Here is a 23,247-nt window from a genome sequence, read left to right as displayed (position 1 = left end):
TATATTAGTATAAAAACATATTTTTACATTGTAATAATTAACCACAATATTTTTTTTCTTTCTGTATTTTTGATCAAATAAACACACATGCATAAGAGCAAAAAGTGAAAATTCATTGCATTTAATTATGGTCATTTATTGCATTTTATGCAAGTTTTATTTTTAAAAATAAATAATGCTAATAAAAATTTTCTGGAGGCCAGATAAATATGAAAGTCCTGAGCTACAAGATAGGGAAAATGCACATAAAAATGTGTTGTATTTCCTTTCCGAGGCACTAATTTTTAAAGGCCTTTTAAAATTTTAGAGGGGAAAAAAAATAGAATTGATCAGTTATTAGATAGAATCACCCTGATGTTTAAATATTAAGTATGTTTTCAAGCCCGTCGGGTCTCCCAAACCTCTAGCAGAAAAACATGAATTTACCAGGTTCACACATGTGCTCGTGTAATTAGAGCACTCACATGTGAAATTTATGAGGTTTTCCTTAAGGAATTACATCTTCATGTTATTCTGTATGATTAGAGTTTACATGCATTCTGAAACAGGGTGAGTTTTATAATATTTATAATCATATTTCATTCAGTATTCCTCATGCCTCAGTATAGCACAGCTCACACAAGAGTCTTTGGTCAGGGAGCAGGAGTTCATTGACTCTGATGGCTTCTAGTTGAGGGATCTTGATGTCAGGTATGGCAGAGTTTTGTTTACCTGACCTTGAGCCTCTCAGTGTCTGTGTCTCCCCGACTGTGTGGATTAGCTACTCTTCCCCTGAGGTAATCCTCTCTCTCCCGCTCACTCGCACGCACCCTGACAAGCGTACGCACACACACATACACTCTCTCGCTGACAATCTCACACTCACACACGCACACAACAGATTTAATTGCCCCTCACTGATATAAAGTCTCGCTCCTTAAGCTGCCTTTCAATCCAGGGTGGCTGCACCATCTCAAAAGGACCTCCACTCTTGCCAGGTTGGATTTGTCTCCATGTTCACTTGACGTGCCAAATGCTACCTGATCATCTATCTATTTGTCCCAAATGCTTCTGTGAACACAATGGAACAAAGAGCAGGAGTTCTTCCAATAGAGAAGGAGCTGAGGCGCTTCTGTCATTAAATGCCTACTGCAGGTGCAAGGTCTAATTGTAGCAAATTACAATGAATGTTCAGTGCAAACCGCACTGCGACGCACCATCACCACAGCCCACGCTCTCACGTTCATTTGAGCGAATGATAAAGCTTTTAATACTTTCTTCTAAGAAAGAAAGTACCATAATTTGAGTGTTTTTGAAGATGTTTTGCCATTGAAAGGTTAAATGAGTGTATTTTGTGGTCACTGAACACTTCTGTCATGATTTGAATTGAACTAAAGAGACAGAGATTCATATTCACTCAGGCCTGTGAGCTCTGAAAACACTCATTTACTATATTGGTAAGTCTGAAAAGTTATCAGAGATAAATTCACCAGTTTGTGAACTTTATCAAACTTTATCCATTTTTTAAGAAGAATGTGCAGAGCAGAAAGTGCCACACACAACCAGGAATAATGAGTTTGGTAAAATGTTTCCAAAGCCTGCTTTGATTATATTCAACAATCTTTCATGACCCCGGAATATTTGGTAACACTTTACAATATGGTTCATTAGTTAACATGAACTAAAAATAAACAATACTTCTACAGCAGTGGTTTCCAAACACGATCCTGGAGGCCCCCCAACACTGCATGTTTTCCATGTCACCTTAATCAAATACACCTGATTCAGATCATCAGCTCATTAGTAGAGGCTCCAAGACCTGAAATTAGTGTGTCAGACAAAGGAGAGATGCAAAATGTGCAGTGTTGAGGGGCCTCCAGGAACGTGGTTGGGAACCACTGTTCTACAGCATTTAGTTAATGCTAATTTCAGCATTTACAAATGCAATATTAAAATCACAAGTTGTGCTTGTTAACATTAGTTAATTCACTGTGAACTAACATGAACAAACAATGAACAGCTGTATTATTATTAACTAACTCTAAAAAAGATGTGTAATAAATGTGTAATAAATGTATTGTTCATGTTACTTAACGCATTAACTGTTCCGGAAAATGATCCGATCTATTACCCAAAACTGCAATATGATCTAAACTGAGTTTTGTGATCCGCTGAACCACTAAGAGGCTCTGTTCTTTTGTTTAATATATTCTCTATTTATATTTATACAGTAAGGTTTAATTTGCTAGCATTAGTTAATGTATTAAGTAACGTGAAGAATACATTTATTACCCAATTTATTCATCTTTGTTAATGTTGGTTAATAAAAATACAGTTGTTCATTGTTTGTTCATGTTAGTTCACAATGCATTAACTAATGTTAACAAACACAACTTGTGATTTTAATAATGCATTAGTAAATGCTGTAATTAACATTAACTAAGATTAATAAATTGTGTAGAAGTGTAGTGTAATGTAGTTAACTGCTGTTTACTAATGATACCACAGCAAAAACTACTAGCCTAACTTAGAAAGTGGGCAGTCAGTAAAAAACAAATACACAAATTACAAGCATTGATAAATACAATATAACCGTTACATAAAAAAGGTCTGACAGTAGTATTCAGGTACAGACATGTAATGATTAAGTGTAAAAAATAACACTGCATAATGTTCACTGTATAAATTACATTTAGATTATTCTTTGATAAAGCTGTGTTTTGTTGTTGATTAACATCAGTTGTCAAATATACACAGGACCACATTTAGGCTGCTGTCCCTTTACGAGTGACTGCATGGATCAAATATAATAATACACATCAAATCTCTTTCTATTTTTGTTAATGTAATAAACAGAGATGTTCACAAGTCTTTAACCTGGAGTCCGAGTCAAGTCTGAAGTCTTTAACCTGGAGTCCGAGTCTCAAGTCATTTAATGGCTCGCTAAAAATGTCACTAACTCAAATGTCCATCTCTGGTAAAAAATAACTGACTGTGTTTACGAGAATGATTGTCGAGATGGGCATTTTGACATAATTATTTATGTGTCTGTTCAAACACCAGAAGATGTGAAAAGACGAGTCAAGAGTGTTTGTAAAGAATCGAGTTCTCTTTCGTCTCTTCTAGCGCTTGAATGCTTTTAATGTGTAAATTGGTGTGCAAATAATAAATAATCCAAGTGTCAAACAGTGGTTCCTGGTACGTATCATGGATCAACTACGAGCCTCTGTTTTTAAACAAAACAAAAATATATTTATTCTTGCTTCATTCATTCTTTTTTTATCAACACTTTAATGTGGGTAAGGTCTATCTAAAAGCATTTTAACCTAAAGGCTAAGGAAACTGCTTTTTGGTCAAATACTGTGTCAGAGTCAAATTCAGAATCATGCTTAAACATAAATTATTGGAGATCAACTCCAAAGGTTTCACACTCATATAACCTTTCGTAGGTGTCAATTTTCTCTTCAATATCAGGAGGTTTTGATTTAATGCTGATAAATGTTTGGTGATCTTGTTAGCTTGCTTGTGCATAAACAACTTCAATCCACTCCTATTGGTTACACAGATCTTCTTTCCACAGATTGCTGGAATAACTTGTCAATGGTGGGATGCAATGTGTTGGAAATATTGGTGTGGAAAGAGTTAAGGATTAACAAAAACCCATCTATCATACGTTCTCTCTATCACCTCACTTGGTAGAACACATTTCTGAGCCTCAAAAAAAGCTGTGTTGATGTTTAAACTTAGTAGTTATATGTTAATGTTTCTGGTTTCTGATATCAGAAAGCCAAGAATTTCATAATGAGATGTTTCTGCAGCTCAGTTTTCATCCTGCAAGGAAGTTCTTTGAGTAACAGTATGTTTTCATAGTAGACTGAACTCTAATCTACTGTATAAAGATGAAGGAAATTTTGATTCCTAATGATATGTTCCCTTTAACGAATCAACAGATTTGTGAAATATAAAAGCAAACATTAGCGGCTAATTTTGATTTTGAAGTAGCTATTAACTTAATGATAATTTGCCCTTGTCATTGTCAGCAGTGTGCTCTCAGGTCTTTGTTTGTCAAGTTAATGATCGTTAATGAGAGCGTTAAGCCTCTCTCACTTGAATTAATTAAAACATAATCCTTGTGATTGTGACAATCTCCCGCTATGACGATGGCACTATGTCTGACAAGGGCTTGTTTGTGCACCCATGCTAATAAAGCACTTGTTCGGAGAGGAGTGCTTGGAGCATAGTTTTCTAATTTGAAGTTGCATGGTCATTAAGATGTTTGAAGTAATGAAGTAATTGTTGTGGGTTTTGTTTTGTTCCATTACAAGTGGTACAGAATTTGTGTGTTTAAGACAAACTGATATCAAGTGTGAAACCTGCAGTACTCAAAAGTAATTTGTTTTGTGCAATGTGTAATCTATTGCACTGTAGTTTTTGTGTTTTGGAGTTACATGAGCATTGGCACTGACTTTGTTCGAAGGATGAATTAATCTTACGCCAAAACCTAGATCAGAAAAAAAATATCTAGGGATTTAGGGATCTATTTTACATATGCATTCAATGTCCGAAAATACCAGCAGGATTTGATGTCTTTGATTTATTAAGGCCAGATAAGTTAAGCAAAATCAAGGCTGCTGTTGAATGGAAGCTTATCCTCCAAACATCAAAGCTAAGTCCTTCAGCTCTGTGATGGCTGCTTATAACGTTTTCTGCCTTTGCGAATTTATTCAGTTCTGTGAAATCTTTCAGGATCACCATTAAGGCTTATTTCCACAGAACATGTCTTCAAACACATCAACACACAACACACATTTACTTATTGAATGGTTTGCTCCAGTGTAGTTTTGATGGTTTACCATGGAAAAGTTTAGTTCAAACGAGGTCTAACCACCTTTGACGCAAACCTTTGTAAACCACTAGCATCACAGAAAAGAAATGCAAAGACAGTGTCTACCCGCTTGAAAAGTGTATTTTCCTACTATGCATTTTTCAAAAATATGTCATATACACTGCCGCTCAAAAGACTTGTTTTTTATAGAAGTCTCTTATGCTCATCAATGCTGCATTTATTTGATCAAAAATACAGAAAAACTGTAATATTGCAAAATGTTATTACAATATAAAATAATGTTTTTTATATATATATATACTTTAAAATATAGTTTATTCCAGTGATGCAAAGCTGAATTTTCATTAGCTGTTACTCCAGTCTTAAGTCCTTCAGAAATCATTCTAATATGCTGATTTATTGTTAGAATTATCAATGTTGGAAACAGCCAAATATTTTTTTGAAACCTGTGATTCTTTTTTCAGGATTCTTTAAAGAATAACAAGTTACAAAGAATAGTATTTACTCAAAATATAAATATTTTCTAACAATGTAAATCTATGCTGTCACTTTTTATTAATTTAACACATTCTTAGTGAATAAAGTATTAATTTCTTTCAAAGAAATAATAAAATGTACTGACCCCAAACTTTTGAACAGTAGTGTAAACTTTTCTACTTTTAAATGCTGTTCTTTTTAAACTTTTATTGATCTAAGAATCCTGAAAAAAAAGTATCACAGGTTCCAAAAAAATATTAAGCAGCATAACGATAATAAATCAGCATATTAGAATGATTTCTGAAGGATCATGTGACACTGAATACTGGTGTAATGGTGCTTTGTATCACAGGAAGAAATTACATTTTTAAATATATTCACACAGAAAACACTTATTTTAAATTGAAAAAATACTTCACAATATTACAGGTTTTTTTCTGTGCTTTTGATCAAATAAATGCATGCTTGATGAGCATAAGAAATGTCTTTAAAAATCTTACTGATTCCAAACTTTTGAGCGACAGTGTATAAGATAAAATAAAGCAATTAGAATTTATATAGAAGTACCCCCTTTTTACAATATGTAATATAAGTCTCTGGTGTCCCCAGAATATGTCTGTGAAGTTTCAGCTCAAAGTACCCCACAGATCTTTTATTATAGCATGTCAAATTTACCTCTTTTTTGGTGTGAGCAAAAACATGCCATTTTCGTGTGTGTGCTTTTAAATGCAAATGAGCTGCTGCTTCCGGACCTTTTTAGAAGAGGGCGGAGCCATTGCAGTTCACACTTCATATCAACAACCAAACTGGAGAATCTCACGCAGCCAGAATGTAAGAAATAATTTATGAAATAGGCAGACAGTGATTGTTTTCAAGATAAAACTAACATAGGTCAGCCATATTGCTGTACTGCTTGCTAACAAGCACATACAGAAACACAATTTGGAAAAATTCCGAAAATATAAGGCGATTCTTTCTTGTTCTGGATAGGATGTTTAAGCATGAACAGCTGATGTTGACCCACTTTTCGAAATCAGCTTCTGTGCAAATCCTGTGTTGAACTGACCCTTGTTTACAAAGCAGTCTGACATAAGCAACCACATCTCAAGTTGAAAACGTACCTGTGGGAACTTTTTTCCAAGATGCAAAATGTGTACCGCCATGTACGTTTCGTGACATATTCAATGTGAAACTGAGTGGCGCTAAAAGCGTGTTCATTTTTTTCCCCCCCAGAACAGATAAATGTACATATTGTAGGTTTTATGTAATGTTGGTTTTGTTACCGCAGTTCTGACTTGAAATGTTCGTTGAGTGGTGCTATAACTCTAATGCTCCATGATGTTTTAAAATAACATACCATCTGCATTACACCTAAACCTACCAGATAGTTAGCCTAGAATCTAGACGCGCCCCTAGCGGCAGCAAATTACATTTGCTTCCAAGGTCAGTCTAGTTACTCTCAATTCACTTAAAATTCCGAAAAATCCAAGATGTACCGGGCCAATCACGAGTCGGTGGGCGGGCTTAACATGATGACGCCTGACCTGCGACCATAAGTTCCGTCCGTTTATATAATTTTTTACTTTGGATACACAGCCACGTCCATCTGTCCTGAGCAGGAGCTCGTTACATGTGAACGCGCTGTGGTGTAGAATACGCAAACACCGGAAGCGATCTGTGGCGTGTATACGACACTCATTGTTTACACAGTGCACAGAGATTGTGGATATAGCGGCTATTCAAAATGGTAATTACTTGCGCTTATCCTGGTTGTTCAAACCCATTTAAAGCTAAAAGATTACGTTTGCTAACGCAAACTCATCCTGGACTTTTTCACCGATTTCCCCTTCCGGTATTTGCGTATACTACATCAGAGCAGGGTGTAATTTGGATTTGTCTGTGCATGTTTTTGTTTACTTTTAAAGGTTTAGTGCCCATCTATGTCTATTATTTGGCTGACAGACTGCACAGTGCACTGATTTTCGTTAAAAATCTCCGTCGCTCTGACTACGTCACCTGACAGACTAAGTCTCTGATTGGTTGTAGCGCTATCCTATTGCGTGGAGAGGAGTTTGAAAGACAACCGTTTATCCCACCCCTCCGGTTGAGCCCTGTCTATGGAGAGTGCCCAGACCCTACATTTATGTGGGTCTGGCTTGCCAGGCTACCAGATAGTATGAACAAAAGCGAATGTGACATAAAAACACAAACATGCCATTTTAGCTTGTTTTTAGATTTCTCATCTTTCAGCACTTTCATTGTGAGTCATGTTTTTCACGGGATTCGTACCCAAGGATTCCGCATCCTAAGTCTAATTTTGTTCTGGCTGAGCTACCAAGCAGGTCTGGAAAGCGAAACATATGAAGCTGTAATCATAACTGTGTAAAAAAAAAAAAAAAAAACGATTACAAGTGCTCACTGTTTTACCATTTATTTCTGTTGGAAACTGCAGTAATATGTACTCATTAGTACGTATTTTGCGTCTTGCAAAAAAATTTCCATGTATGTAATATATGATAATATATACACACATGTTCTCTGTAGCTCAGATACCGAAGTTCTTTGGAGAGTCTCATCTGTACACCCAAAATAATATTTGCAATTTTTATGTGGCGCAGACAATATGTAAATAGGAGCTATAGTGATTATATAAACATGGCGAATTATGTACAGTTCAATCAGGGCGCTGTTGCAAATAAGGCAAATCGCCACTAGTCATAAGTGGGGCTTGCTTTATTTTCAGACATTGCTTCTGATTTATAGGGATTATTTAAAAAAAGAGTTGGTGGATTTGTACCATTATATGCTAGTTGTTTACACACACTGTGGACACACATCATTCAACTTATAAACCATATAAAAGTGAATTTTGCATAATAGATATTAAATACAGATATTATGTATAGATCTGTCCAAGGGGAAATGTAGTGCACTTGCAGTGTGACAGTAGGTGCTTGCAGTTTAATAAAATAATTTTCAAGTTGTCAAGTAGATGCTTTTGTATCCCATGAGGCAACAGGAGACATAGTCGCCAGATTTAAAGCTGAAAAAAGAAAGAAAACAGGATATTGTGAAGAATGTTGGGGTGCAAACAACATTGAACCCCACTGACATTTTTTGTGTGAGCAAAGAGACTGCAAAATGTCAAAATACCAAACAAATCATACAGGTTTGGAATAAAATGAGGGTGAGCAAATGATAATATAATTGAACTTTAACATTCAAAAAGTTACACAATCTAACTTTCTTTTTTGGCCAGAATTGCATCTGGTCTCCTGGCATTTGTTCTTAGAGAGCTAAGGGCTTCCTTAGACCACACTGCTGGATTATTGTGACTGCTCTTTCACAGAAAGCGGCTGTCTGTAGCCTGTTAGTCTAACCACAGAGGAATAAAGACAGAGGTGTGCTTTTCATCAGGCTAATTTGTGGTGAAACCACAGGATGATAGAGTTGAATTTCAATGTCTTGCACTGCGGTAGACTCTAAAGTGATGACACCCAATCACCAGTGAGCCTGGAAAGGCTTGAAACAGATCCTTTTCTATCGTCTTTTTTTTTCTTCGATCGGTCTGGATTTCAGTTTCTTTCAGAAGCAGGTTGGAGATCACTGTTCAAACACTCGGAGAGGCTCATGATGTGGGCTGAGGCAAAGGTCTAGTAGCTTATCATGTGTCAGTGTAAACATGTGTTATTAAAAGAAAAGGATGTACTCCCAACAAAGCAGTGTTCGTTGTTCAGCAAGGGAGTTGTGTGGGATTTCACATTAATTTACATTGGCATTTACATTTATATTGATTTTCTTGGCAGGTGTTTTCTTTAACTATATACAATAAACAGTCACTTCAACAGAAAGTTAATGGTACAAATTGCTTATTGAAATTAATTTCACCAGTGTTGATACTAACCTCAGGTTGCTTCAGTGCTGCTGGTCCTTTTTAAGTATACTTTATGAATATAATTTTAGAATATACAAGATGTGGGTCCTGGACCTATGTGTGGGCGAAGCAAGTTTGAATCCGGTTTGGATCATTTCCAAATCCCACCATCCACTTCTCTTTGTTGTTCCTGCAGAGTTACCAGTCACTCATGGTAAAATTAGCATATTGGAATGATTTCTAAGGGATCATATGACACTGAAGACTGGAGAAATTGCTGTTGAAAATGTAGCTATGCCAGCAAAGGAATGAATTACATGTTAAAATGCATTTCAAAGAGAAAACTGTTATTTTTTGTAATGGAAAAATCCTTATCCAGTACTCACATGCGCCTAAAAAAGTCAAATGAAGTTGTTAAAGAATTGCAAAAAAGTTTTCTAAATGACAAATAATCAAATATCTAAAAAAAAATTATGTCTTGTAAATATTAGAAGTGTTTGTGCATTCCTACAGTTTTCATTTCTTGTCGTACTCTTTTGTCTCTTTTGTGTTTATAAATGTTTAATTCATCAAGGATTTGCTAGCGAGGGGGTGTTATTGCTTTATCATCAATAGTCACCATTTTCAATCACTCTAATTTGATTACATGGCTGGGATGTTTTTCTAAGCTGTGAGAAGAGAAACAAATCTAAAATAACAAACAGTACAAACCCAATAAACGGCCTCTACCAGTGAATTTGAATGAGAGACGTTCCAGTAATTGCCTTTAAGCTTGATTTAGACAATTCCTTTTTTCTTTTTTTCTGCAGATGTTAATGAATGCGAAAGAAGACCCTGTAGAAATGGGGGGATCTGCACAGATCTGGTTGCGAACTATTCCTGTGAATGCCCAGGGGAATATATGGGAAGAAACTGCCAGTACAGTAAGTACATGTTCTTGTTTTTTATGGATGCTTCCTTCCCTGTCCCATTTCTTCTCCCTCGGTCCATCCAGTGGGCTTTGTATTAAGTGAATTTTGTGACAGTTCAGAGCATCTGTTTCACCGGGTCCATGGAGAAGCACGCAAGAACAGCTGAGAACAGACAGTTATACCCACACACAAGACACATTGTGTCAGGGTGAATGGAGACGGGCACAGTGGGTGTGGCGTGAGGCCTTGGAGAGAGGTTTATTTGAAATAAACCGCAAATAAACTATTAAAATAGAAGGTGAAGTGTTCTTTGGGAATACTGTTATGTAACGAAAGGGGGCGAGGTGTTTCATGGGACCTGACAACCATAAAAAGATGAAGTGTTCATTGGGAACATGACCACTATGCATGCTCTAAATATATTGCTTACTCACATTTTCCTGGACGTTTAAGGATACCATCATGGGTTCATGAGGGAATAAGCCAAAGCATGCTTTGAAACTAAAGGAATTGTTCAGTCGAAAATAAAAATGTATTTCCCTTAGGGCATCTAAGATGTAGATGTGGAGAAACTTAACATCGCTTGCTCATCAACAGATCCTCTGCAGTCAATGGGCATATCAAAATGAGTTCAAACAGATGATAAAAACATCACAATAAACCACAAGTTATCCAAATGACTCCAGACAATCGATTAACATCAAAAGATGTGTGTTTGTAAGAAAAAAAAAACAGTATTAAAGCATTGATCTGTGCATATTTCTCTTCCAGTATTAAAAAATTCCTGATAATTTACTTACCCCCATGTCATCCAAGATGTTCATGTCTTTCTTTCTTCAGTCAAAAATAAATTAAAGGAGAAGTTCACTTCCAGAACTAAAATTTACAGATAATTCACTCACCCTCTTCTCATTCAATATGTTCATGTCTTTCTTTCTTTCTTCAGTCGATAAGAAATTATGTTCTCTTGAGGAAAACATTTTAGGAATCTCCATACAGTGAACTTCAATGCTGCCCCTAAGTTTGAACTTCCAAAATGCAGTTTAAATACGGCTTCAAATGGCTCTAAACGATACCAGCCAAGGAAGAAGGGTCTTTTCTAGTGAAACGATCGGCCATTTTCCAAACAAATTGACAATTTATATACTTTTTAACCTCAAACGCTCGTCTTGTCTAGGTCTGCGTGAACTCTGCGTTTTTTCCAGGTCAATACAGTTAGGGTATGTCGGAAAAACTCCCATCTTGTTTTCTTCCCCAACTTTAAAATCATCCTAAATTGCTGCAGAAGTACCGACCCAGTGTTTACATAGTGAACGTGCAAAGAAGATAAAAGTCCTTTACCAAAAAAAGGGAATACAGCGATGTAGGGCAATTTTGAAGTTGAAGAAGAAAACAAGATGGGACTTTTTCGACTTTTTTTTAACTATATTGACCCGGATTACACAGACTATGCATGCGCATCGTAGAGACGAGACAAGACAAGACAAGCATTTGAGGTTACAAAAAAGTATATAAATTGTCAATTTGTTTCAAAAATGGCCAATCGTTTCACTAGATAAGACCCTTCTTCCTTTGAAGCTACATTTAAACTGTATTTTGGAAGTTCAAACTTGGGGGCACCGTTGAAGTCTACTATATGTATGTTTATCCTCAAGAAACATAATTTCTTTACAACTGAAGAAAGAAAGACAGGAACATTTTAGATGAAAAAGGGTGAGTAAATTATCTGTACATTTTTGTTCTGGAAGTGAACTTCTACTTGACTTTTTTAACCACAAATTCTCATCTTGCACTTACTCTGAGATGCACATGTGGGACTTTACGCATTACATAATCACGTTGGAAAGGTTCTTTGTCTCTCTGCTCTGGTTCAAAAAGGCAGGGTAAGGTGAAAAACTCCATCTCATTTTCTCCTTCAACTTTAAAATTGCCCAACTTTCTTTTTTGGGGGGGTAAAGGGCGTTTGACTTTTTTAGACATTTGCTTTGTAAACACTGGGTCGGTACTTCCGTCTATGTCATGTGTGACCGTTCTAACGTGACTACGTAATGCATAAAGTCAGGCTAGTGCAAGATTTTTTTAAGAAAATGACCAATCGTTTCGCTAGATAAGACCCTTATTCCTCAGCTGGGATTGTGTGGAGCCCTTTGAGGCTGCAATTAGAACCTTCAGCATGCTGATCCCCATTGAAGTCCACTATATGGAGAAAAATCTTGAAATGTTTTCCTCAAACCTTAATTTCTTTTTGACTGAAGAAAGAAAGACATGAACATCTTGGATGACGGGTGAGTAAATTATGAGGAAACGTTTCTTCTGGATGTGAACTAATCCTTTGATGCTAGATTTAATTCTTACAAACATGTAGCTTTTGATTTCAGAAGACGTTAATTGATAGACTGGAGTCCTGTCTATTCATTGTGTGTTACTGTGATGTTTTCATCATATCTCATTCTAACAGCACCCATTCATTACAGAGGATCCATTGATAAGCAAGTGATGAAATGCTTAATGTCTCTGAATCTGTTTAGAGTTTCTCCAATGGGGAAACAAGCTCATCTAGATCTTGAGTGGCCTGAGGGTAAGTATTTCATTTTTGGGTGAGCTGTTCCCTTAATAGCAGCAGTGACAAGGTGGTGACTTTCGATCTATCAGACATCTCATACTATTCAAACTGGAATCATATGTCATTTAACCTTCCCTCCACACTTCAGTAGTCAACGCTGATGTACCAGGCTGATATTTTAACATAAGCTGAATGAAAGGACTGAAACACTTTGATTTAGGTATGATCAAACGCTTTGATGAAATAGCATTTCATCACCTTTCATCACCATTTTTGCTACATTATCTAAATCATTTATATTGCTGCTGCTATTTTTGAGTAAATGGCCAGTGAGACCAAGAGAAAGATGCAGACAGATGGAGTGTGACTGAAGAACACACAGAGAGAGAGAGAGACAAGAGACAGAAAATGTCATTTGTTCACACTAGATATGCCTTATCGCCATGAATCAAAAGGGATATTAGTTTTCTCAGGGTTATTTGAGATATCTCAAGACATTTATTAAATAGAGACAAACACCTCTATTATCCTCAGTTTTCACAGTTATTACTTCAAACGCCAGCAATTTATATCAGCTTCCAAAATAATAATCAAGTAATAAATATGTAAATGGAAACAATTCAAATAACTTTGGATTAATTTGGCGTGCTTAATTATGTATTTAAAAAACAACACAATTAATTCTTCAATTGTAATATCGTGCTAAAAAAAGATGGATGGAGCCCAACAAAATGGAATAGAATGCTTTCATCTGCCACAGCAATGTCATTTTCAATTATTTTATTTTTTTATTTTTATATGTGGACAACAATACACAAATTAACAAATATTTGTGCATGATTTGTCTTCATTTCAGGATTTAATTCTTCTGAAGATGACTTGTGGGATTAACTATGATTAATTTGATCTATCAACATATGTCATAAATCCAATTAAAAATGTTCAATGATTGACAGCCCTTATAATAGTACACACAAAAACTGGCAGCCATGTTAAAAAAGGAAATAAAAATGCTCTTACATACCAAGCCCAGGAAGATGTGTCACAACCTTCCTAGAATGAGTTTGACCAAAGCCCTGTCAGAAAGCCTTCAGTCACGTCTTCCCACACTGCTAAAATCGATTGCTGCTAAATTCCTCCAGTCCTCTGACTGACAGTTGCGCTCTATTCATTTCACCTTTTTGTCATGTTGAATCACTGCCACCTCCTTTGCTTTATTATGTGTGGCAAGCTGGCAAACTGCAAATCATTTGCATGTTGAAAGTTTAAGGTACCTCTCTCTCTCTCTCTCTCTCTCTCTCTCTCTCTCTCTCTCTCTCTGGATTAGGAATGCTGCTATAATAATAAAATAAATCTATTCAGTAAAAAACAATTGCACTAAGCTCAAAAAGAGTATGTGGACACATAAGTCACAATAATTGTCATTGTCTTTATTTATTTAGAAATTCACTGAAATTTCAAAAAAAAAAAAAATGTGGCTTTTTAAACCTGGAGACTTAATACAGTAAATTACAGATCAAATTTTTGATGAACTGTATTCTTGTATTTGCTCACATATTCAGACTGCGTGTTCTTGCACAACAAAGTCCCTTGTGCATGTAGCAGTGAATGAGCAGAATATCAATGAAACGTGTAGTTGACTAATGGCAGGATTTCTCACTATTTAAAATAACAACGCATGCAGCTCACAGCATATCAATATCATGTCATCATGCTACAAGGATCTCAGACTGTATGACAAGTCATCTTGATGAGCTGTCAGAGTCAAATCAAAAGGCCAATCTTTATACAGTGCTGCATTACATTCCTCTGTGTAACCACAGACAGCAGTTTTTTCCCCAATGAGAAAAATGTTCCCACAGTTTGCTTTGACATTTACTTGTGTGCTTGCTTACCTTCTTGAATTGACATATTGTCAGGATGTTTGCATGTTTGCGGCTGCCCCCATGTTGACAAAGACACTTTGTAAATTGATGGTTACATCTCTGTTGTACTCAGTGGCTCAGTGTTTTAAATGACTAAAAGATGTTGAGTAACTAGACTTGTTAAAAGCTAAAACAGAATGAATCAATAGACTCAAATGGGGACATTTAATTACATTTTCAAGAGGTTCAGTCTTTAATTTTCCTTCCCAACAAAGTTACCAAAAATAAAAGGTAATTACAAAAGTCATTAATTTCATTGGCTGTGAAATTAAATAAGCAGTATATTTATTTATTTATTTTCTTTCTTTTTCTTTCTTTCTGTCTTTCTTTCTTTCTCATTTCTCAAATTAATTAACATATCTTAAATTTTCAAAATAGTCTTTCAAAGACATATTCAAAATGCAACTTCAAATAATTAATTCAGATGGAGTTAAATTTTTAGCATAGGCAAGTCATCAACACAAATGTGTTCAAAAGGAAACCTTTTTATTCAGAAAAAAAAGATGTAATAAAGTCAGAATTGTGAGATATAAAATCACTATTGTACATTATAGTCAGAATTAATGTAAAACTCACAATTCTGACTTTTTTATAAGAATTGCATAATATAAACTCTTTTCTCAGAATTACGTGATATAAAGTCACAATTGTGAGTTATAAATTAAAAATTGTGAGATTTAAACTCAATTGTGAGTTATAAAGTTAGAATTGCGAGATTGCGAGAAAAAATCTGAATTGTGAGTTTATTTCTTAGAATTGTATATTTGTCTTGCAATTCCTCGAAAAAAAAGCATTGTGAGATAAAAAGTCGCGGTAACCTTTTTTATTTTTTATTCAGTGGTGGAAGCGGGCTTCCACAGAAAACAGTTGTCAATGGAAATGGAGAAAAAAGCTGAACTGAATGAAAGTTTCTTGTGGACAACGGCACAGTCAGAGAATCCATCTCTTGAGAGAACATCCATCATTTTCATCAGTTTTGAAATCAATATTTGGCAGCTTATTTATTCCAGAAGGAGCTCCTTCAGCTTCATAAACATTTATTTTCTGTCCAACCATTAGTCAGTATAGAGTGCCAGTGAATGCATGAAGACAGAGCCGTCACTAAAATGCATGGGGCATGAGACAAAATGTTTATGGATGGGTGCCTTTTTCCACAGGCTTAATAAGTGGACTATAACATTATAGAGGACTTTAGTGAGCCCAGGACAAATCTTTATTTAGGCTGTTAGGAAACTTTGAAAACTCAACACGTGTATACAGGAACACTTGTCTTTGTATGTGTTGAGAGTGTAAGGAAAAAGAAAAAAAAGAAAAGAAAAAAACAAGTCTAGCAAGGAGCCAATCTGATTAAAATGGCAAATCTTAAAAACGAGAAAATATTAAGTGTGAAGACTCATGTTCTTGCTTTACCTCATGCAGAGAGATATAAAGATTTGAAATGAAGTTCTGAAGACCTCATATTTTTGTCAAAGGACTTGTATTTTCAATAAAAGTAACAGATGGAAATTCCAGTATTCAAAGAACTTGCTAGTTGCAATAAATGGAATATAGATGTTCCAAATTGGCAGTGGCAAATTGGAATAAATTGAGACATTGTTGATTTAACAGAAAGCACAGCGGGACATTACAGTCAGTAGTGCAATCTTTACCTGCTACAAATGGAAATCACATAATAAATGTGCATTTTTAAGAGCACTTTGATGTACTTCTATAATGACTGTCAGCTTTACTTTTAGTTTCACAAGCTCCAATGTTAGAGGTTAAGTTCTGCTTCAACTTTTCATAATCATGCTTTAACATGTAACTCATGTATTGAACATATTTATGAATGATCAAAACTGTTTTCTGGTTTTGTGCTTGTGGCTGTATAGCTTTTAATCTTGATAAGGAGGAGCTAACTTCCCAGTTCTTCCTCATTAGCACCAGCACTAAAGATTGAGGTGGACTTGAACTCAATATATGGATTATATAAGTAGGCCTGCTGAGTAATGGATTTGGCTGTCATGCCGCTGTGGCTGTATCATTAGTGATGGCCACTGTCTGTTGGGCTGCTGATGTATGCTGGAAGGTCAGTATAGAAGAGCTTCACGCTGCTGCTGCTGCGGTGGGTGGCTGGCAGGCAACTCATTCAAGATGGTAGATCACACACCATGCCTTGTGTCATCTCAAGTCACAACGCCGCCAGAGAGAAAATCTGAAAGAGAGGGATCCATTGATGCTCATACAATGATAGACAGAATATCTCTGCTGCCAGTTGTCCTTATGCTGCCAGTAGTCCTAATGCTTCACAAAATGTAAGCCAAACTGATTGTTGTGTATCAGTGTTCATAGGACTAACCCAGTGGTTATGTATTATTTTTTTCCAGTATGTTTTTTGTCACTAATCTTTAATTGTTCATTCATGGGACACCAAAGGAGATGGACAAGAGATGAAAGAATAGTGATTGTAACTATGAAGCTTTCAAAGCCACATCAGAATGTGTCATAAAAATAGCCCATACTGTATGATTCACAGATCTTATTTTTAATCTTATTATTCACTAGGGCTGTGCAATATGGACAAAATAATCATATTGCGATTTTTTTGAACGAATATTGCGATTGCGATTTTATTTGCGATTTTGGCAACTGTTTTTGCTTTTTCAAACAAGCAACATACATACATTCTAAATGTATTCAGTGCACAAGAAGTGCATAACAAAACATTTCACAATGAAATAACATAGTATTAAGTTTAATAAACAAAACTGTTGTAAAATTTTCTTTAAAACAGACAACATAAAATAAATTAGCCATGTTACTTTTTTCCCGGTACTTTAGCCTACTTTGTGTAATAACGAAAACATTCATTTCAGTGGAAAAATAAGTCCAAAACTCTCTATTTTAACATTTTGAGGGCTCTACAATCTTTTTTTTTTTTTTTTTTTTGTAGAAATTCTTATGTGCTTTAGTTTTTCCGATAATCAAAAAGCATAAACATTTATTTATTTTTAATGAAATGAAAAATAAACCCTTTTAATTTTTGGCAAACAAACAGAAGTTTACTGTTAAAATCAATACATGGAAGAAACATTATATTCAGTTTAAAATGTTTAAATAATAATTGTAGTGTTTTTTTCTACAATTTCTACAATTAAGTGGTTAATCTTGTTGTAATATTTATTTTTTATCATACATATATATATATATATATATATATATATATATATATATATATATATATATATATATATATATATATTGTTTTATGTATGTTTTGTACATTATACTGTACAAAAGTAATACAAGACTAATATTGATCTGTTTCATGTTAAACCGTACTTTTATTTTGACAGGTTGCCGTGAAGTTTCTGTGTGCACAGTATGATATGATGCTAGTTTTCTCAAATGAAACAGTAAAAGTGACACTTACAGCAGCTTTGGAGATTGAGTTTATCTGTTCATGTGAGATGCAAATGCCAAAAATTAGAGGGAGCTTCACGTGTGCTTCAGTATGCATGTAGTAAAAAAAAAAAAAAAACGCGTCTCTGCCATTCACACATACAGAGGCAAACGGAACATGCAGGATAAAATCGCAGCCTTAAAGTCCCCCTGAAATCAAAATTAAAGTTTTTTGGCTTTTAGTATGAATATATTAGCCTTAAGATTATCTATGAGCTAGTGTGCTTCAAAACAACGACAAAATTCGCGTTTACAAGATATGGGCATTCAAAACTTACAGTCTCGTCACTTCCGCCAATATGAATCAACGATTTTGATGATATCACCGTGCACTTCAGTTTCTCATCAAACGTTCTGTCCAATCAAATGCTCTCTAGAGTCCGTAATGTCCCGCCCCCTACACAGAGACGCAATACACGGAGCAGATCATATGCGCTCATATGTGCGATCGGCATGTATTGAACTACACAGCCTCAGCATGATTATGATTACTATTTTGTTTTAGCAGGAGTTTCATATTGAATCTGTGGGTTAATTTATTAGTCTGTGGCTGTCATAAGCTACAAATGCAGCTTTATCGAGCTTAACGGCTCTGGCCCGAGCAGATATAAATGGAACGCTATTGGCTATTCAAAATAAGTGGGCGGGGCTGGGCGATATGTTTTTGTTTCAGTTAAAAGTACGTCACCACATAGAATAACACTGCATGTTTCAAGGCACTTCAGTGGACCTTTAAGCCGCGGTCACACTAGACTTTGAGCATGCGAAATTCCCTCGGATGCTGCTGCAACGGTCGTGATATGACGTCATGCTCTGCAGCGTCTTTTTAAAAAGTTAAATTCAGCACATGACACTAATAATACATTTACATGTAAAAACACACAATCTACTACACTTTACCACAGTGCTGCAGTTTTAAATGTTTAAATTTAAGGTTCTTTTCATTCAACTAGAGGTCATGCTGTGACGTATCGATCTCCTGTTGGTCACACTTAAGTCACGTGATACAATTTCGCAGGTTAGAGTTCACCAAGCTTGAACTTTCAAACGCAACGTTTAGAAATCGCATGTGCTTAAATCGCGATTTTTTTTGTGATTGTGATTAATTGCACAGCCCTATTATTCACAGAAATTCTTCTCCTTTATTCAAAACTAAAGCAGCCCTTTAGAATTGCATTGAACATGCCTTTTAAATTACAAATCAGTTCTTGAATTTGAATCACAAACATGATTCACAATTGCTCTTTGATTTAAAGCATGGATGGATGGATCCACAAATAGGTGGATAGTTGGATGGATGGAAGTATTTGTCAGATGACGGATGGATGGATAGATGGGTGATAGACAGACAGATGGATGATATACAGAAAGATGGATGGATGGAAGAATGGATGGATGGTGGGTGGATGGACAGACAGACAGACAGATTCATAGATGGATGGATGGATGGACAGAGGGACAGATGAGTAGGTGGAGGGATGGATAGACAGATGGAAGGAGTGGTGGACAGATGGGTGGGTGGGTGGATGGATGGATGGATAGACAGATGAAAGGAGGGACGGATGGATAGATGGGTGGATAGACAGTAAAATGAATGGATTGATGGACAGACGGGTGGATGGAGGGACAGATGGAAAGAGGGACAGGTGGATAGATGGGTGGATAGACCGTAAGAAGGATGGATTGATGGACAGAGGGACATACGGGTGGGTGAAGGTATAGATAGACAGATAGATGGATGGCAATCCAGGATAGACAGATGAAAGGAGGAACGGATGGATTGATGGACAGATGGGTGGGTGGGTGGGTGGAGGGATAGATAAACAGATGGAAAGAGGGACGTGTGGATAGACTGTAAGATGGATGGATGGATTGATGAACAGAGGGACAGATGGGTGGGTGGAGGGATAGATAGACAAACAGATGAAAAGAGGGACGGATGGGTAGACAGGTGGATTGATCAACAGAGAGACAGTTGGATGGATGGAGCGATAGATAGACAGATGGAAAGAGGGAAGAGTGCATAGATGGGTGGATAGACAGTAAGATGGATGGATTGATGGACAGGGGGACAGACGGGTGGGTGGAGGGTTAGACAGATGGAAACAGATGAAAGAAGGGACAGGTGGATAGATGGACGGCTAGACAGTAAGATGAATGGATGGACAAATGGAGAGACAGATGAATAGAATGTTTTAGTTCACTTTTGAGTAAATTGAAGCAATCTTTGGGACGATTTATTGCAGTTTCATCCCAACCCTTCTGGAGCAATGGGGTTATGTGCGTATAGCACACAGGCACAAGGGTGATTGAAGACTGGCATAATTCCCAACCCCCTTTTGAGGTTTAACCAATAAGCTTCAGCTAAGTAACCGGATTTTTAACCACTAAGCGGATAAAATAAGATAAAATATATGTGCTGTTTCTCATAGGAATCACATATATTTGTTCAGTCCTATAACGTTGTGCTTGCAGTCTCCACTGGGCTTAAATTAATACCCCACAGAGGAACAACAGATCCAGAATGATAAAAGATCTGTATGGCATTTGTGAAACATATCTCTTTGATGTTAAAATAGTGAAAATAAGAAAATCGGTACGGTATAAAAAAAGAGATGGTGAGAGATAGAGAGAGAAAAAAAGGAGATAGAATAAGCTTTGAGTTTTTTTGTTTTGACATAATTGAACTCTGAATCCACGGATTCTCAGCGAACAGAAATCTGTTGTGACTGTAGGTGTCATAAGTTTACTCTTGTGATGTGCCTGTTCTTTGATTCCTCACAAAACTGTCTTTGTGATTGAGGGATAAAAAGGGAAAAGGCAAAACAGAAACTTCTGACTCCTTCAAAGAGCACCAGGCAATTGAGATGAATCAATCGGGAGCTATGGAGTGCCAAGCCTGGGTAAATATTAGTATTGAGCACCCGGGGTAAAGAAAAGGCACCGGAAATGTCAAAGCCCAAATTGAATTGGAGATGTATATCAACACAGTGTCCTATGTGCATTTCCAAACAATCAGTCCAACGCTAGGACAGTATTTGCTATGCGGGAGAAGATAGATCCTGAAAAATATTAATAGATGTATTTGTGGGGTTACAACCCCAGCAACACTGTTAAATTACACAGAAATGGAGTGGAAAATGAGGGCGCCTGTGTTGGTATTGTGTGGTGATGCTGTGCATTCAGAATAGGCAGTAGGCGGTCATCATGCTCAATTCATCAGTTTATTGTTTGGTTTTTTAGAACAATTTTGATTAGATAAGAGACATGAACATATTTTTTTTATTTATTTCTGACAGAATGAGAAAGATGTGCTGATGACTTAAAACTCTGAATAGTATAAACTTGTGACTTTGTAAAGATTAGATAAACTTTTATGACTAATTAATTCATAAAACCAATTAATTCCAATGGGTTCACATACTTTACATTGTCAAAAAAAAAAAAAAAGTAAAATCAGTGTACATTTCCAAACATTCATTTTGCTATTATTTGTAATAATCCATGAGATTTTTGTTTGCACAAGGAGTCTGACAACAGCTAGTGCTTCACACAGAGATCTGAGCTTATCACCCAGTCCATCTGGAATAACATGAAGAAACAGAACAAACTGAGACTAAATCCAGAAGAATTGTGGCAATGTCTCCAAGATGCTTCAAGAAACCTACCTATAAATACCTGAAAAACTATGCGCAAGTGCACATGGGGCAAAAGCTGCTTTAAACGCAAAGGATGGTCACACCAAATGTTGATTTAATTCAGTTATTAGAAGTTAATTGATAAGAAAATATATTAATGACATTATTTTTGACAGCATCCTCATTTGACAGAATGTTTATGTTTTTAGGTGCCTCAAACTTTTAACAGTACTGTAGCTTTGTCTGTAGGTTCTTGAAGTATCTTGAAGATGTTGCCACAGTTCTTGTGGATTTAGTCTGTCTCAGTTTGTTCTGTTTCTTCATGTTGTTCTTATGTTGCTGTGCAAATGAAAATGTCACTGGATTATTACAATTAATGGCAAAATAAAAGTTTGGAAATGTAAACTGATATTTCACTACAACAAAAGACAGAAATAACTGACATTTTTTAGCTGGTGAAAATACTAGTGTTCTTATATTTTTGGCCACCACTGTAAATAGTAATTTTAACTGAAGTAAAGATTTAATAAAAAAGTTTTAAAGTTCATCTGAATACATTTCTCCATATTGATATACATTTCAGCTTCTGTTATAAATATGCAAATGTCTCACTGGTCCAAAGTTCAATCTAAAGGTTCTGATAATAATTTAATTATTTACACCCCTCAACCTTTTGTTCTCTTTCATAACCTTATCTATCCATTTCAGACTGATATAGTCAGATTTATACAATACTTAAAGGCAAAATGTCTAATGTTTAAAAGTTTTTGAGCCGTATGTTACAGAATGTACTGTCATCCATATGTGGTGCACTAGCTGCCACCCAGTAGATAGATTTTCTGCATCCTGTTCATCTTTTGAAAGATCTTCCTTTTATTTTCTCTCTCTGAAAAACAGTAGGTTGTATAGCAGCAGGCGTGCTATGTTTCTTACAACACTTCATTTATCTTCCTCCACAGTTTGGTTTTATTTCTCTGTTTTGATCTTCAGCATATAACTACATTTTAAAAGGCACATTAAGTTTGTTTGCCATAAAAAAGAAAGAAAGTAAAAAAAGAAAAGAAACCTATTACTTGAATTTACTTTTTTTTTATTAATATACATTAGCTTTTTTATATAATATATTAATAAACCAAGTGCTTGAATGATTGAATCAATCTCATAGCCCTTAACAGTGGAGGTAATGGTGGAATGTCTTTGCACATCTCGATGTTAAGTGAACAAACTCGCAAACATCCTCTCTTTCCCAGAAGGCTAGGAGGAAGTTCATGTTAAGGATGATGATTCAGCATTCCGGTATTGATTTGTTAGATGGGTGACTAATTACTGGAACCTTTTTAAATGGGAATGGACAAGGTTCAGTTGTAAGCAGCATAAAGAGGGATGTTGGTTGAAACAAGGTAAGGGCTAAAGAGGCTCTGAGTGTCTTAGTAATCCCAGTGGGACAAAAGAGAGAGATGTAGGTTTATAGTGCACAAATAGGTATACCATACTAGTGGTAAAAGTTTTTGACAATTCTGAAAATTCTTGACAATTATTTTATACAGCAAGTATGCATTAAATTAACAGTAAAGACATTTATATTATCATATG

The 23,247-nt window shown here is 35.8% G+C and overlaps 1 protein-coding gene across 3 annotated transcripts in view; it reads left to right on the top strand.

Annotated features, from left to right (window-relative positions):
- Positions 1-23,247, top strand: part of edil3a (EGF-like repeats and discoidin I-like domains 3a) — a 211,750-nt gene that overhangs the window by 120,068 nt on the left and 68,435 nt on the right. For all 3 annotated transcript variants that reach the window (XM_073839789.1, XM_073839788.1, XM_073839787.1), the window contains one exon: positions 9,986-10,099. In XM_073839789.1, coding sequence (XP_073695890.1) covers positions 9,986-10,099 — 114 coding nt within the window. The remainder of the gene's footprint in view (positions 1-9,985; positions 10,100-23,247) is intronic.

Source organism: Garra rufa, chromosome 5 (assembly GCF_049309525.1).
Source record: "Garra rufa chromosome 5, GarRuf1.0, whole genome shotgun sequence".
In the NCBI taxonomy this organism is placed as follows: domain Eukaryota; kingdom Metazoa; phylum Chordata; class Actinopteri; order Cypriniformes; family Cyprinidae; genus Garra; species Garra rufa.
This window is presented reverse-complemented; position numbering and strand designations above follow the sequence as displayed.